The 18,608-nt window shown below is 37.3% G+C and overlaps 1 protein-coding gene across 6 annotated transcripts in view; it reads left to right on the forward strand.

Moving 5' to 3' along the window:
- ITGB3BP (integrin subunit beta 3 binding protein) overlaps positions 1-18,608 on the forward strand; it is a 102,218-nt gene that overhangs the window by 19,086 nt on the left and 64,524 nt on the right. For all 6 annotated transcript variants that reach the window (XM_058430886.1, XM_058430885.1, XM_058430884.1 and 3 more), the window contains exon 3: positions 8,695-8,830. In XM_058430886.1, coding sequence (XP_058286869.1) covers positions 8,695-8,830 — 136 coding nt within the window. The remainder of the gene's footprint in view (positions 1-8,694; positions 8,831-18,608) is intronic.

The following is an 18,608-nucleotide window of genomic DNA, read 5'->3' on the forward strand; positions in this document are numbered from 1 at the left end:
TTGAAGTTTCCAACTATTATAGTTGAATTTTCAATCTCTCCCTTCCAATTCTGCCAGTTTTTGTTTTATGTATTTTAGGCCTCTCCTGTTAGATACGTTTATGTTTATAATTGTATATCTTTTTTTGTTTTCTGTTTTTTTCCCCAATACCAATAAGTATTTATTCATTGTATTTTCTTGGAAAAAAGAAAAAGGGGGGGAAAGGAAAAGCATATGTTACGATAGTGCAACAGAAAAGAAGTGCCCAGTACAGCAAATTGACACACCCCAGTGATAAAGTCATCAGAGTCCAAGGGAGCTCAGTCTCCTGCAGTTCTGGAAGATGGGGAAGGGATCAAGAAAAGAACAGACAGGTACACACTCAGCCTACCTTCTGTCCTTCTCTCTTCATGAATTCAGACTTTTGCAGAAAGCTTTAGTTTCTGTCAGTAAACATCGAGCTACATTTGTCCATCTCTTATTAATCAGTCTTGTGGCCACGTTGACATACATTTTTTGCACCTATATAAAAGCTCCTGAGTGACTTAGATACACTTATCTTCCTTTTCTTAGTCTCCCCCCGAGGATGAGACACATGTCACCCAATACATTCTGTTTGCCCTGTTTGAACAAAGGGATGTAAGTTTAGTGCTCTTATGGCAGGTAAATGAAACTCCCTTTCTCTTTAGCTACTATGACTCTACAATCACTACTGTAACAATGCAGGACAGTGGCTCCAGATACTATTAACAAAAGCCCTTGGTAATGGGTCTAGGTCTCTAAGTCCAGAATTTTCAAAAGTTAAGGATTTTTTGTTTATTTTATTTTTTTAGAGTAGGGATCTCATTCTGTCATCCAAACTGCTGTGCAGTGGTAAAATCATGTTTCACTGCAGCCTCGAACTCCTGGACTCAAGTGATCCTCCCAACTCAGCCTCCCGAGTAGCTAGGACTACAGGCACATGCCATCACACCTGGCTAGAAAAATTAAGAATTTTTGTCTTTGCTTCATACATTTATTCCTGGGCAACACAGATGGGTACAGGCGTTTCATTTAAAAAACCTATGCTTACCAGCTCATACTTTCATACACACACACACACACACACACACACACACACACACACACCCCTCAATGTGCATGGTAGATTTAGTTTAATCTCAGTGAAGGATAGATCTGGTGTGTGAAGCAAGTCTAGTACTCTAAGTTTAGAGACTTGGAATAGGAATCCTTTATTGCATATGTAGACAACTTCATCTAACCTTGTTCCTCTCTAGGCCTTTCACCTGGCCCAGACTCTAACCTCTCAGCACCACCTTCCTATTCATACTCATGTCCAATCTTCCAGTAAAATGAGATCAACTCATGGGACAAATCAACTAAAAACAAGTATCCCAAGAAACATTATCAAGCTGGAGGAGTTTTAAGAAGACATTGCAGTAGAAAAGCCAGCCCTTATTGACATAAATGAGATAGTCCAATAGGCTGTATACTCCAAGTAGTTGTTTTTTGTGGTGATAATTTAACAACAACAAAAAGTATTCCTGCTGTGCAGACCTGGAGCAGCTGTCAAATTATCCCTGAGGTTGCCTGTGTACCTCACAACAAAGTATAAAAATAAGGACCTTAGATTAAAATATATAAAAATATTTTTATTAAGAAAAAAAGTTAAAATGCACAAGATACATCATTTGCACACATCAAGTACAGTTGGCCTCCTGGAGAAAGTGAGAACCAAGGTGCAGTTGTTCAAATGAGCAAATAAAATTATAGCGCCAGGTGCAGTGGCTCACACCTGTAATCCCAGCACTTTGGGAGGCTGAGGCTGGCAGATTGCTTGAGCTCAGGAGTTTGAGATCAGCCTGGCAACATCACAAAACCCTGTCTCTACCAAAAGTACAAAAAATTAGCCAGGCATGGTGGTGCGCACCTGTTGTCCCAATTACTCAGGAGGCTGAGGTGGGAGGGTCACTTGATCCCAGGAGGCGGACGTTGCAGTGAGCCGTGACCGCACCACTGCACTCCAGCCTGGGTAACAGAGCCAGACTGTGTCTCAAAAAAAAATATATATATATATATATAATGGCCCAGAATGAGGTAGGAGTAAGCTTAGGAGTTGCACATCTGCAGCTGTTTCCTCAACCACCCCTTTTGCCTGTAATCATACCCGTTGCTTGGAATAGTTCCCGGCTCCCTGTCTCAAGAATGAGTTATGAGTAGACACATGGAAAAGCCCTGCCCTAATCTACCTGAGAGATTCCCTCCCACAGAATGTTGTGGCTTCTTGGTTGGGTCCATGAATCTGGTTTCATGTTGAATCTTTTCATTCTGGTATAGGAAATATTATTATATATCCTTGTTTAAAAGGAAAACGGGTTGCCTAGAGTGGAGCCTAAGATAAAGCATCCTGGTTCTAGGGAGATTTTCCACAAAAGCCATCACTTTTTTTGCTTGAATAGCATGGTTAGAATTCCTTTGCCTTCACCCCCATCCCCACCTCCCTCCACAAGGGAGGAGAGAGTGATTGCCATGGATCCTGGCCTGAGATACATGGCAGTGCCAGCTGCCCCCTACCTGCCACATCCTACTTGCTTTGCTCTTTGCTAGTTGAGTGAGGGAATATATTAGTTAAGTGAGGAAACTGAAATTCAGATGAGTGCTGTGTCCATGATAGCATAGCTGGGGAGCAGCAAAACCATTGTGTGAGCCCAGGCTTTCCAATGTTAAGTCCGCGGTTCCTTCCATATACCACAGCTATCTTTCCTTTAGTGTAATTGTTTAAAGACTTCATGATTCTTCATTCTCTTTGGAAAATCTTATTTCTAATGCTGTTTTTGGTTCATATTTTTATATTATCTTTAGCAGTTGACTAAATTTGTTAAACGTTTTAAAATACTGGGTCAATTCATTGGGGAAAAAGAAAGTCTTTAATAAATGGTAACCATATAGAAAAATATTAACTTCATATACAAAATTCATATGCACTTCATATCTCACTTTATTTACAAAATTTATTCCAAGAAGGATCATAGGCCTAAAGTAAAGCCAAACCATAAAGTCTCTAGAAGCCTGCATGGTGGCTTCTGGCTGTAATCCCAGCTTTGGGGGAGGCTGAGGTAGGAGAATTGCTTGAGGCTGGCAATTTGGGACAAGCCTGGGCAATGTTGTAAGACGCTGTCTCTAAAAAAATTTTGTTTGTTAAATAAGCTGGCATGGTAGTGCGCGCCTGTAGTCTCAGCTACTCAGGTGGGTAAAGTGGGAGGATCACTTGAGCCCGGGAGTTCAGGAGTGCAGTGAGCTGTGATAGTGCCACTGCACTTCAGTCTAGGCAACAGAGAAAGACTTTGTCCCTTAGAAAAAAAAAATTACAGTGTAAGAGAATGACAGTAATGATACTTTTATTATTAAAATTAATATCTTAATATCTTTAAATTGTGAAAAAATAATTACTACAAATAGAAAAACCAGTGCATCAATGTTTTTAGCCAGTATTTTATTTTTCTTGTCAGGGTGAAATTTGCATATTATTAATTTCAAAGATCTCGAGTGTATAATTCAATGAGTTTTAGCAAATGCATAATTCAGTACCATAGCTCTAATATACTGGTCATATTCTTTCCTTGCTATCCCTGTAAGATCACTAAGACAAGTTCAAAATGTTTGTGTTCTCCATAGCTACCATAAAAATAAAACCCCAACATTTTTAGAACCATTAAGGTTGATAATTGTGGTAGCTGATAAGAAAGTAGTTGGGGTTGGGTGTGGTATCTCACACCTATAATCCCAGCACTTTGGGAGGCCAAGGCGGGCAGATCACTTGAGGTCAGGAGTTGGAGACCAACCTGGTGGACATAGTGAAACCCTGTCTCTACTAAAAATACACAAATTAGCCGGACATGGTGGTTGGCTTCTGTAATCCCAGCTACTTCGCCTGAACCCGGGAGGCAGAGGTTGCAGTGAGCCAAGACTGTGCCACTACACTCCAGTCCGGAAGACCCAGCAAGACACTGTCTTAAAACAAAAAGAAGGTAGTTGGTTGGTATCTAGTACTCTTCTAGGAACCTTAGGCCCAAATTGTGAAACGTCTCTGAGGCAGCTAATGCTAGAGTTTTCTAATGTAAATTTCATAATTAGTACTAGTAATGAATATTAATTATATCTTAGGTGGGACACTCTAATAGCCTAAATAACCAGTATAAGTTTATGAAGAATTATCTCCTTCTAGCTGCCCTTTTGTTTCTAGTTGACCAGACACTACAGTATCTGTATTTTAAATATTTTAGCATAGGCTGACAGTTCAAAATAGTGATAAAATATCCTTTAAATCCCATATTTTATCCTGCAATAATTTTTAGTTAGTACTCTCTAGACTGTTTATAATAAGTTTTAAAAAAATCAGTAAAATGTAGGCACCTTTTTGGTAGTGTGCTAAACAAGGTGACAAAGCAAGCTACAATTTGTGAAAGATACTGAAGGAAGGAAAGGAAAATATCATGTCTATTTGAAATTATTGACAGAACATTGATTTTTTTTCAGGCAGAAAAATTGATTCCCAAATTTCAGTTTTGCTAATGTACAAGATTAGACCTCCTTATAAAAAGTATAGTAGCATTTGGGTGGGGCTGATTGCAGCATCTTAGAATGTGGCATTTCTTTTGTTTAGAAATGGTGTTAAATAACTCTAAGGAGTCAGGAGTTATTACAAGCAGGTTTGTTTGTTTGTGTGTTTGTTGAGATAGAATCTGTGTCACTCAGGCTAGAGTGCAGTGGCGTGATCTTGGCTCACTGCAACCTCTGCCTCCTGGGTCCAAGTGATTCTCATGCCTCAGCCTCCTGAGTAGCTGGAACTACATGCATGCCACCATGCCTGGCTAATTTTTGTATTTTTAGTAGAGACGGGGTTTCTCCATGTTGCTAGGCTGGTCTCCTACTCGGCCTCAGGTGATTTACCCGCCTTGGCCTCCCAAAGTGCTGGGATTACAGGCATGAGCTGCCAGCAGTTGTTGTAAATTATTATAGAAGTGGTTGTGACATCTATTTTCGTGTGTGTGTGTGTGTGTGTGTGTGTGTGTGTGTGTGTGTGTGTGGTGTGATCCACAGCTCACTACAGACTCAACTTCTGGGTTTAAGTGATCTTCCCACCTCAGCCTCCAGAGTAGCTGGGACCACAGGCATGCACCACTATGCCCAGCTAATTTTTTGGTACTTTTTGTGGAGATGGAGTTTTGTCATGTTGCCCAGGCTAGTTTCGAACTCCTGAGCTGAAGCAATCCTCCCGCCTTGGCTTCCCAAAGTGCTGGGATAACAGGCATGAAACGCCCTGCCCAGCTGACATCTCTCTCTTTTTGTTTTTTGTTTTGTTTTTTTCATTTTGTTACATCCCGAGTCCTTGCTTTTTTCTAGCCAAATCTAGCCCTCTTACTTTTCCTTCCTGTTTTTTGAAAGGCTCATAGGTAGCACTCGTCCTTGCTGAGTGGAAGGATTGCTGACTTCTCAGTTAGTAGCTCAGTCTTCTCTCAAATCCCAGTATTCTTAATTCTTCTTTTTGTGGGAGACTAATGAGTAGGCCAAGATCTTCAAAGTTTGGGACTTGGCAGAATGGAAATTCTCAGATGGATTCTAGGATTACTTTTTAAATTATTATTATTATTATTATACTTTAAGTTTTAGGGTCCGTGTGCACAATGTGCAGGTTTGTTACATATGTATCCATGTGCCATGTTGGTGTGCTGCACCCATTAACTCGTCATTTAGCATTAAATCTATCTCCTAATGCTGTCCCTCACCCCCCACCACACAACAGTCCCCAGAGTGTGATGTTCTCCTTCCTGTGTCCATGTGTTCTCATTGTTCACTTCCCACCTATGAGTGAGAACATGCGATGTTTAGTTTTTTGTCCTTGCGATAGTTTACTGAGAATGATGGTTTCCAGTTTCATCCATGTCCCTACAAAGGACATGAAATCATTATTTTTTATGGCTGCATAGTATTCCATGGTGTATATGTGCCACATTTTCTTAATCCAGTCTATCGTTGTTGGACATTTGGGTTGGTTCCAAGTCTTTGCTATTGTGAATAGTGCCACAATAAACATACGTGTGCATGTGTCTTTATAGCAGCATGATTTATAATCCTTTGAGTATATACTCAGTAATGGGATGGCTGGGTCAAATGGTATTTCTAGTTCTAGATTCCTGAGGAATCGCCACACTGACTTCCACAATGGTTGAACTAGTTTACAGTCCCACCAACAGTGTAAAAGTGTTCCTATTTCTCCACATCCTCTCCAGCACCTGTTGTTTCCTGACTTTTTAATGATGGCCATTCTAACTGGTGTGAGATGGTATCTCATTGTGGTTTTGATTTGCATTTCTCTGATGGTCAGTGATGATGAGCATGTTTTCATGTGTTTTTTGGCTGCATAAATGTCTTCTTTTGAGAAGTTTTAAACCTCTTCAGAGGTTAAAAGTTAGAGGAACTTGGTACAACCTTGAGGGAAAGAAAACTTAGGGAAGTAAGGTTATGCCTTTGTGTGTACCAGTAGGGCAGATAAACAAAAGTGCATATTTACTGAAGAATATTTAGTGGTATAGTAGGGAAAGGGTAGATTTTCAATTTTCCTTCTGTGTATAGTAGTTGTAGATAGACATTTTTCTTTTTAACCAACACAAATGACCAAAAAAAATAAAAAAAGAGAGAAGCCTCAGTATTTTTAAAGTGAGGCAAAAATACACACACACACACAGCACATACACACTCAGAGTTATTTTCTGAAAGCTGGAAAGTTGTTTCCGAGGAGAAATGTATGATCTACAGTTAAAATGTTTAGACATATGGCAATTGGATAAAATAATTTTTTGGTGAAAATAGGAAAACAGATCGACATAAATGTACATTAGGGTAGTGACTTTCATTTCTTGTACATACACAGTGAAGTAGTTCTGGGGAATAAATTCTTGGAAAAGTAGAGTAGGGATTGGATAAATGTCATAGTTTATGACTGAATACATACAAACAGGTGAAAAGTCAAGATGGAGAAGTAATAATAGCCACTTGATAAAGAGACTGAAAACCCTTTCACTGTACAAAAAAAAGATTGCTTTAGAGTTATAACTTGATATTATAGTTTGATTTTTTAAAAGATATTCATTGCATTTGTGGCCACTATGGATACATAAAATAAAAAATGCCGTTCGTTTCTCAATATAATTAAATATTGTTTCCTAATATTTAAAATCTTAACTGTAAAAAAAATTTTTTTTGAATGCTATAGATTCTGGAACTAATATTAAGATTACTAAAAAAGATAGCACAGCCACTATTTCTTCCACAGGTCTCTTAAAAATAAAGGATAGTTGACCAGGCAGAGTTAAGGAACTATTTCAAATCCTCTACCAAGCTATATCCAGTACGTTGGCAATGTATGAGCCATCAGACCTTTCCTATATCCCCCAGATCCATCCTATGCTGTCTGTTCCACCTCTTATTTCAGATTTCTCATGCCTTTTTCTGTGACAGACTACTGCAGCCAACTTTGAATTTTTCCTCTTCTCTGAATTTCGTAGCATACATACTAATTTAAAACCTCTTTGTATTGTTCTAACTTTTGGTAGATACTCCTTAAGGCCAGAGCAATTTGTTATATTTCTTTGTACACATTAGTACACATTTAGCAGTGCTGGTGGGTGATCAGAAAGCCTTATGGAAAGCATGTTATAAGGGAATTCGGGAAAGGGAACAATTAATAGTATGATAATGGATATTTGAAGGAAGGGGATCATGAATGAGGACCTAAACTAAAGAAAGTCTAGGTCTTGGGGAAGATAAAAAAGAGGATGTTCCAAGCTGAGATCACAAAATGGTCTGAGGCCCAAATGCACATAGCCTAGTGACTGAAGCTATAGGTAACAGTGAATAATTGGATGAATGAACCAGTGAACAAATTAGTATATTCTGAGTAGAGCAAGATGGCCAAATTTACTGGACTGTTCCTTGTAAGTCATTCATTCCTCACACATTTTTTAGTTCTCTAGGACATAAAGATGAAAAGATAATATTTATTTTCAGGAGCAAATTCTAATGGAACAGACAGAAAAATTAAAACTTATTAAAATATGTTACCTGAAATAAGAGGTATGCCCAACACCTATGGAAACACAAAAGAGGAAGCTGCTAAGAGGAAATTTGTAAGATAGGCCAAATCCTCAAAGGCCTTAAATGCCTGACTCAATTGTTTGGACATTATTTTGGTTATTATTGAAGCAAGATACTACATCAGACCACTTTGTGAAGCTGTAGGACAGCAGTGATCCTTCCTAAGGTTTCTGTGGGAGGTTTAGTAATAGGCACCTCTGAGAATTTTCCTGCCCTGGCCCCGTAATTATACTTCAAGTTCAGCTGAAAGCAAAAGTCAGGGTATGGTTGGGAAAGTTGGCCATCTCTAACCTGTTTGGAAATACCATCTCAGAAGGTAGTAACCCTTTAATGCTAAAATTTCGTAAATATCAAATTGAGATGTTCTAGTTATTATAGAGACCTGAAATATCTACCTTGAAAGAATAGTGTTTACTTTGAGAGTGATAATTGAGTATGTTTGTGATCTGAAAAGCAAGAGCAAGGAAATGAGTTTGAATTTTGCTGATTTTTTAATGGTATATAATTTCAAAGATCTATAACTAAACGTAACTATTTCTGTCCTTAATTATTTATTTCCAGTCATTTGATCCTTCAAAAATCACAAGGAAGAAAAGTGTTATAACTTATTCTCCAACAACTGGAACTTGTCAAATGAGTCTATTTGCTTCTCCCACAAGCTCTGAAGAACAAAAGCACAGAAATGGACTATCAAATGGTTAGTTGAACATTCTTTTCTACTTACTGTAAGGTTTTTCTAGTTATTGGCTAAATCAAAATTGTGATTTAGCCAGGCGCGGTGGCTCACGCTTGTAATCCCAGCACTTTGGGAGGCCGAGGCGGGTGGATCACGAGGTCAGGAGATCGAGACCACGGTGAAACCCCGTCTCTACTAAAAATACAAAAAAATTAGCCGGGCGTGGTGGCGGGCGCCTGTAGTCCCAGCTACTTGGAGAGGCTGAGGCAGGAGAATGGCATGAACCCGGGAGGCAGAGCTTGCAGTGAGCCGAGGTTGCGCCACTGCACTCCAGCCTGGGCAACAGAGCGAGACTCTGTCTCAAAAAAAAAAAAAAATTGTGATTTAATTATGTATGGATCTTGCTACAGCTGATTTTTGTCTTCTCTCAAATAATTCAATACCTTAATATAGGGATTACTTTGGACATAAATGTAAACTTTTGGCACTTATTTTAAAATGCAACTGCAGGCTTTGTTCCCTTACTATCCCATTCATTAAATAGAAATTATGGCCTTACTTGCCTTCAGCTACTATCAGTTATAATGGTTACAGATATGCACCTTAACAAGCTATCCATCATGTGCATAAATTAAAGTCAGCATAATTCAGGTGCTGCTGCACTACAACTTAAGAGTGATACTTCTAAATGTTATTTTTATCCATGTTTTCCATTTAGTTTTACCCACATGTAGTATATCTTTATATAGCTTATCTTTATTTCTTATGTTTCATTCCCTTCTTTTTCTTGACTATTTCAAATGTATTTACAAAAGGTTTGTAGAATTTTTCCATAGAGAAAAATCTAATTTTAATATGAAATTTTTTATTTTAAAATATTATTAGTTTAATTTTAATTTTGACCATACATATTTGTTGTCCTCTGGTAGTTCATTGCTAACATATTGATTTAAAAACACAAATCTCGATTTCGTGGGTTTTTTTTTTTTTTGAGAAAGGTTATGAAACAGTGACATGTAGTTTTATAATTAAAATTTTAAATAGGCTCAAATTTAATAGTGTATCCTTTAGCTATACTGTGATTAGCCTAATTCACATTATATTGTTTAACATTTAATGAGTGCTAAGCATATACTAGAAGCTACCCAGAAAAAAGAAGTCTCATTTACCTGATTTGTTATAATGTAACACATAATGAGATCTTAAAGTTTTGAATGTCTTTAATTTTACTTTAATCAAATGCTTTTTATCTTAAAGCTGTGACTATTAGGTTCTCTTTCCCTAAAATGTATGAAAATGTATACACTTTAAATTTCATAGTTCTATTTTTATATACATGATATATCTTTTTAATTAAAAATAAATGCCTTAGAGATTGTACATCCCTATACTGAAATGTGAATAGATTTTAAGTTGATATGTACTCAATTTCCATATTGAAATTAAGTATGGACTTAAGGGGACATTCCTTTTGCCCATAAAAAGATTGGTCACATGATTTCAGTTGACATTTAAGTAGATAATTATCACAGATTATAGTCCTAAGTAAGCTCTTTTTTAAAAAGTCGGATAGCAAGGGTTTCAGAAGTGCTGGCAATGTTCTATTTTTTGACCTACATAGTGGTTACACTGATTCACTCTAGTTATTCATCAGACTGTACATACATGTTTCATGTGTGCTGTAATATATGTGTCTCACATATAGAAGTCTCGAAACAGGAGAATTTTGTCCAGAATTCTGTATCAGATTATGTCATTTGTAATCATTACATTGCTTATCCTAATATGTCATCTTGTACATGTTTAAAAAATAAAAAAGCTTGATTTTTATGAAGTAACAAGTTCAAAATAAATGAGAAAATATGACTTATGAAGTCATTTAAATTCTAAATGAGGTCATAATCTCTTAACAACTCCCACTTTTAAAATATTATACAAAACATAATATAAAATTTAAATAACATTTTCAAGGACATTTTAGGTGCTACTCACTTCCCATCACACTTATGATAAGATCCAAAACCCTTATCATGACATGGAAGGCCATATATCCATCTAATACCCAAACACCTCATCTGCCTCATTTTCTACCCTTTTTTTACACTACTTTAGCCACTCTTACCTTCTTGCTATTTGTCAGTCATGCTGAGCCCCTCTTGCCACAGGGTCTTGCAGTTCTCTCCACCAGGAATAATCTTCCTCTAGATATTTATATGTACTTTCTATGTACATTTGAACCATGTACTATGCGAACAGAAGACTTAATATTATATTTAAATCGATTTGTAGTTATAAAAGGATGAAAAATTTGGTTCTATGTCTTCCTTCTACTTAGATTCTACATTGGCCAAACATGGGATTTGTTTCAACTCTTTAGTTTATACATTTAACAGATGCATTCATGCAGCACATAATAACGTTTCAGTCAGTGACAGACTATATACACATCAGGGGTCCCCCAGGATTATAATGGAGCTGAAAAATTCCTATTGCTTAGTTGCCCGGTAGCCGTCATAACATTGTGGCACAACACGTTACTCACATTTTTGTGGTGATGCCAGTGTAAACAAACCTAGCTCACTGCTAGTCATATAAAAGTGTAGCATGTACAATTATGTATAGTACATGATATAGTTGTGTACTACATAATGATGTTTTGTTCAACAAATGACCACATACGATGATGGTCCCGTAAGATTATAATACCGTATTTTACTGTGCTTTTTTATGTTTAGATATGTTTAGATAAACAAATACTTACAATATGTTACAGTTGCCTACAGTGTTCAGTACAGTAATATGCTGTACAGGTTTGTAGACTAGGAGCAATAGGCTATGCACTAGGTGTCTGGTAGGTTATACAATGGAGGTTTGTATAAGTACACCTACAATGTTTGCACAACAATAAGATCACCTCGTGATGCATTTCTCAGAATGTATGTCCATAGTTAAGTGACACATAACTCTCTATGTATGTGTGTATGTTATATATCATTTATGTATTTTTTAATTTGTATGTACATTATTTTGCTGCCCTCCTCCAACCCATAGCAAGTTTCTCCAGACTATTACAATTGACCCTTGAACAACATGGGTTTGAACTGCACAGGTCCACTTATATGAAGATTATTTTCAAATAAACATACTGGAAAACTTTTTGGAGTTTTGTGACAATTTGTAAAACCCTGCAGACAAACTTTATAGACTGTAAATATAAAAAAAAAGTTGGGTATGCCATGGATGCATAAAATATATGTAGCTACTAGTCTATCATTTACCATAAAGCATACATAAATTTGTTATAAAAAAATTTATCAAAACTAATGCATACAAACACTTAGACCCTACACAGTCCCATTTGCAGTTGAGAGAAATGTAAATGAATATAAAGATGCAGTACTAAATCATAACTGCATAAAAATAACTAGTACATACTGTACTACTGTAATAATTTCATAGCTACCTCCTGTTGCTGTTGTAGTGAGCTCAAGTGTTGCAAGTATCTGCTTGAAATACCATGTGATGCTGATAATCTCTGCACAAGCAATGTGTCTCTCAAGTAAATTGTGTATTGCAGTAAAAAGTGATCTCATGGCTCTCGTATGTTTTTCATCATGTTTAGGGCTATGCTGGAAACCTTGAATAACACCATGAAACCCACATAAAGTGCCACTAGTGTTGCTGGAAGTGCTCCCAATGAGCAGAGAAAAATCATGACATTACAAGAAAAAGATGAATTACTTGATATGTACCGTAGATTAAGGTCTGCAGCTGTAGTTCCTCACCATTTCTGACAGTTCATCTTGTAAACAGATGACAAACTTATGGTATTAATACTTTACAATACTGTAAATATTTTATCTTCCTTATGATTTTCTTAATAACTTTTTTCTCTAGCTTACTTTATTGTAAGAATACACAGTGTAATACATATAACACACAAAATATGTATTAATCGACTTTGTGGCATCTGGTCCACAGTACGCTATTGGTAGTTAAGTTTTTGGGGAGTCAAGAGATATACTTGGATTTTTGACTACATGGGGGGTTGGCACTCCTAACCTTCAAGTTGCTCAAGGGTCAGTTGTATGCATTTTAGAAAAGAAGAAAGAGTAAATTTTTCCCCTTTCCTCCCATGAACACTTCGGACTTGTTATTTAATAATGAAAGTAGAAGAATAAACAACAAATTTGCATAGTCAGAGAGTACTTGTTAACTGGACAATAGATCTGTAAAAATCACTCAGACTGTAACAATATAACAGTACAGAGAGATAAAAGGAGAGTGTGATAAAACAAAGTGAAATGATAGGCAGAATAAGACTCTCCAACATCTGCCAAACTGGAGTTCTACAAGGAGGAAATACAGAGAATGGGCCATAGGTATTATTCTAAGATATAAGGACTATCAGTTTTTCATAATTAAGGAAAGATAAGAATTTTCAAATTAGAGTATCATGCTAAGTCTGGGCAGGATAAAGTAAAACATCCACATCTAGTTATATCATGATAAAACTATGTAGAACATCAAAGACAAAATTTTAAGGGCAACCAGAGAAAAGATAGTACCTACAAGAGAGTAACAGACTGATAAACTTCTTATCTATATCAGTAGACTCCAGCAGAAAATGCAATAATAGTATCAATTAAGAATCACAGTTGAGGCCGGGCGCGGTGGCTCATGCTTGTAATCCCAGCACTTTGGGAGGCCGAGGCGGGCGGATCACGAGGTCAGGAGATCGAGACCACGGTGAAACCCCGTCTCTACTAAAAATACAAAAAAATTAGCCGGGCGTGGTGGCGGGCGCCTGTAGTCCCAGCTACTCGGAGAGGCTGAGGCAGGAGAATGGCGTGAACCTGGGAGGCGGAGCTTGCAGTGAGCCGAGATTGCGCCACTGCACTCCAGCCTGGGCGACAGAGCGAGACTCTGTCTCAAAAAAAAAAAAAAAAGAATCACAGTTGAGTTTTTATCCAGGAAGTGAGGATGAAATAAAGATACTTTCAGACAAAGTCTCAGAGAGTTTGTCACTCACAGATTCTCGTAAAATAACTACAAAATAAGTTACTTCTCTAAGAGGTAAAGTGAACCTCAGATAAAGGAGTGGAATTGCAAAAAGCAATGATGAAAAAGTGAATTAGCAAACATGTTAATCTAATTATAAGTTTTGCTGACTATAAAGCAAAAGTCAAACAATTGGAGGGCGGGTGATAAACAAATAATAGACCACACTAGCACGAAAGATAAAGAGGCAACAGGTAAGAGTTACGATGTTTTAGACAATGTTTTAAGGTCCTCGTATTTTCGGGCAGATGATGAGATATCTATCAGTTGACTTCTTCATTGTATTTTTTGTTTTCTTGCCTGGAAAATGGGGAAGATAGTAATTCCTACCTCAGAATTGTGAGGATTAAATGAATTAATACACAGAAAGCACTTTGAATGGTACTTGACATATATTAATAGTATATGTTTCATACATATTTTAGCCATTTTCATTAATAACTTTTTTTTTGTTTTTGAGACTGAGTCTCACTCTGTCGCCCAGGCTGGAGTGCAGTGGCGCAATCTCGGCTCACTGCAAGCTCCGCCTCCCGGGTTCACGCCATTCTCCTGCCTCAGCCTCTCCGAGTAGCTGGGACTACAGGCGCCCGCCACCACACCCGGCTAATTTTTTTGTATTTTTTAGTAGAGACAGGATTTCACCATGGTCTCGATCTCCTGACCTCGTGATCCCTGATCCCAAAGTGCTGGGATTACAAGTGTAAGCCACTGCGCCTGGCCTAATAACATTATTAATTAGACTTAAGAAAAGACATAAGACAATTAAATCTGAAGGAATAGAAAAAGAAAACAAAGCAAATGCTAGCTTTTTAAAAAAAGCTAGCAGTTGATACAAAAATAGAAAGGCTGAAATAGACTTTATGCCTAAAAGGCTTTATTGAAAAGAATGAGGCTCTTTACATAAGAGATAAAGATTCATCTCTACAAAAATAAAAGGATCCTGAGCCATATGTGCATCTACAAAACTCAAAACATCATGAAATATGACAGGATAACAAGGGAGAAACTGATAAATCCACAATCATTGTAGGAGATTTTAAACTACCTCTTTCAGAAACTGATGAAGCGGTTAAAAAGGAAGGATATAAACAAGTTGTACACCATTAGCAAGCTTATCTAATGAGCTGTGGTCAAAAAGATATAATACCCAACATATAATAAAGCACAAGTGGAACGTTCACAAAAATGTAACCAACATGGAGTTACAGGGGAAGTCTCACTGTACTAAAAATTACAGTCATACAGCTCACACTCTCTAAAATTTCATACAATTAGGAATCAATAATGAAAAGGCAGCCCTCCAAAAATTTTAACCTGTATATTTGGAAACCAAGAAACTTCTAAATAATTCATTGATCAGAAAAATTATAATGGAAAGTCTAAAATATTTAAAATTGAATGATAATGAAAACATGTCAGCACTTAGAGGAAAAATTTATACCTACATTATACTAAAGCAGTTATTGGTGGAAGCTTTATACAGTCGTCCCTTCCTGTCTGGGGAATTGGTTCCTGGATCCCACTCAGTTTCCAAGATCCACACACTCTCAAGTCTGTTGTGGAAAATAGTATAGTATTTGCATATAACCAGTACACCCTCCTATATACTTTAAATTATCTCATGATTACTTATATACCTAATACAATGTAAGTGCTATTGAAATAGTTGTTATACTGTATTGTTTCAGGAATTATGACAAAGAAAAGTCTGTATATGTTCAGTACAGACGCAACCATCCTTTTTTTAAACAAAGTATTTTTGATCCATGGTTGGTTGAATCCACAGATGTGGAATCTACTAATGCAGAGGGCCAACTGTACTTACAAATGCATGTACAGTCCTGTGTCACTTAACAATGGGGATACCTTCTGAGAAAGGCATTGTTCGGTGATTGTGATTTTGTCATTGTATGAACATCATAGATTGTACTTATACAAACCTAGATGGCATAGCCAACTACACATTTATGCTATATGGTATAGTCTTTTGTTCCTAGGCTGCAAACCTATACAGTGGACTACTGAATACCATAGGCAATCAAAACATAATGGCATTGGTGTATTTAAACATATCTGAGTAGAAAAGGTACAGTAGAAATATGATGTTTATAATCTTATGAGACCACTGTCATATATGTGGTTTGTCACTGACCAAAATGTTGTTATACTGCTCATGACTGTATTTAAAAAGGAAGAATGATTGAAAACCATTGAGCAAGCATTCAACTCAGAATGACTGAAAAGGAACAACATAATGAACCCCCCAAAGTAGAAAGGAAGTAATGATATGAAGATAAATTATAAATTGAAAACAGGGCAATAATAAAGGCAACAAATCAAAAGCTGGTTCTTAGAAAAGTCTAATGAAATGTTAGCCCTCTGGCAAGACTGATTTTTTTTCAAGTAGCAGAAGGAACAAACAACATGTAAAAGACCTAATAAACTACTATACTATCTTCTTAAACCTTTGATGAGGAATCTGAGGTGTGGGCCAAATGCTAAACATTTTTATTATTGTAAAAGAACTAGTCAAATATCTTACTCTGTAAAATATAGATCAGTAATATTAATCTCAATCTTTTCATGGAAAGACTTAAGCTTTTAAATACTTTTCAGCTTTTAAATATGACAAGTTTTAATATTTCTAATAATAACACTTAGATCAGTTATCAGACTGTCAAGTACCCAGTCAACACAAAGTAATCTGAATGAAAGATGTAAAAACCTGTATTTTTGTTACTGCTTCCCAAATATTACTGTTTTAGTAGATTAAAAAGTGATTTCAATTTTCTCAGCGATAACCTTCTATTCAATAATGTAAGTAATATTTTAAGAATATTATTACATTTCTGTCTGTGGGACTTAATAAAGGTATTTTCATTTTGAGTGAAAAAGAACCATTCAGCCGGGCGCAATGGCTCATGCCTGTAATCCCAGCACTTTGGAGGGCTGAGGCGGACAGATCACCTGAGGTTAGGAGTTTGAGATTAGCCTGGCCAACATGGCAAAACCCAGTCTCTACTAAAAATACAAAAATTAGCCAGGTGTGGTGGTGCACGCCTGTAGTCCCAGCTACTTGGAAGGCTGAGGCAAGAGAATCACTTGAACCCGGGAGGCGGAGGTTGCAGTGAGCAGAGATCACACCACTGCTCTCCAGGCTGGGCTGGCAAAGTGAGACTCTGTCTCAAAAAAAAAAACCATTAACATTGTTATTTTTTGTGAGTTGATCCTCTAAAGAGGTTATTTACCCTCCACTCTATTAATATTAATTTGGTTTATTAAAAGAATAGCAGGACTGTATCAGTATCTCATTCACCTCTTTGCCTACAGGTCTCAACTTGATCTACATGCAAGTAACCTTTTTAGAAAGAAGTTACTAACTTTTTTTTTTTTTTTTTTTTGAGACGGAGTCTCGCTCTGTCACCCAGGCTGGAGTGCAGTGGCGCAATCTCGGCTCACTGCAAGCTCCGCCTCCCGGGTTCACACCATTCTCCTGCCTCAGCCTCTCCAAGTAGCTGGGACTACAGGCGCCCGCCACCACGCCCGGCTAATTTTTTTGTATTTTTAGTAGAGACGGGGTTTCACCGTGGTCTCGATCTCCGGACCTTGTGATCCGCCCGCCTCAGCCTCCCAAAGTGCTGGGATTACAAGCGTGAGCCACCGCGCCCGGCCAGAAGTTACTAACTTTTGTTTGACCACCTTGAACAAATCACTTGAACCTCTGTGGATCAAGGTTTTCCTAACTCTTAACTTTTGGTTTGAGACCAAAATGATTGCCTATAATATTTATCAACTATAAAGTATGGGTACCTAGAAGCAGCATGATACCAGCCTAAACCTGTTTGGACTTTACACTTTACATTAATCTTTTTTTTTTTCTTTTTTTTTTTTGAGATGGAGTCACTCTGTCACCCAGGCTGGAGTGCAGTGGCGTGATCTTGGCTCACTGCATCCTCTGCCTCCCAGGTTCAAGCAATTCTCCTGTCTCAGCCTCCCAAGTAGCTGGGATTACAGGCACACGCCACCATGCCCGGGTAATTTTTTGTATTTTAGTAGAGACAGGGTTTCACCATGTTGACCAGGCTGGTCTTGAACTCCTGAGCTCAGGCAATCCACCCGCCTCAGCCTCCCAAAGTGCTAGGATTACAGGCATGAGCCACCGTGCCTAGCCTCCATTAATCTATTAATAAGCATCGCATCATGGTTAAGAGCACAGTCTTCAGCTAAATATCTGGGTTTCAATCCTCACTCACTAACTTTAGGGGCTGAGATAAGTTTGTGACCATTCTGTACTTCTATTTTCTCATCTGTAAAATGAGAACAAGAGTGACTATGTCAGAGTTGTGCAAGTTAATTAGATATCATATGTAACATATTTAAAGCAATGCCTGGCCCTAATTAATACCATGTGTTAGCTGTTGTCATCACTATTGATTGTGCTTCCAAGTATTAACAATTTGTTGAAAGCTATCTTCATTTGTTAGGGAAAGAGCTCCCTGGAGCCTTACCAGAAAGCTCAAATACAATTATGAATGTAGTTCAGATTCAGTGAAGGTACATTTATCACCAATGTTTTGTGAAACTGCACTTGAAGAGAGTCAAATACACAAGTGTTTGTTCACTTTTACATATAATCTCACAAGAAAAATACCATATAGACTCCACAGTCCTTTTGTATATGTTCATTGTGCTTACTTTTTTTAATAGAATGGAACGAAATAAAGGAAAGTAATTATTA

Source organism: Hylobates moloch, unplaced genomic scaffold (genome assembly GCF_009828535.3).
Source record: "Hylobates moloch isolate HMO894 unplaced genomic scaffold, HMol_V3 SCAFFOLD_18, whole genome shotgun sequence".
Classification (NCBI taxonomy): Eukaryota; Metazoa; Chordata; class Mammalia; order Primates; family Hylobatidae; genus Hylobates; species Hylobates moloch.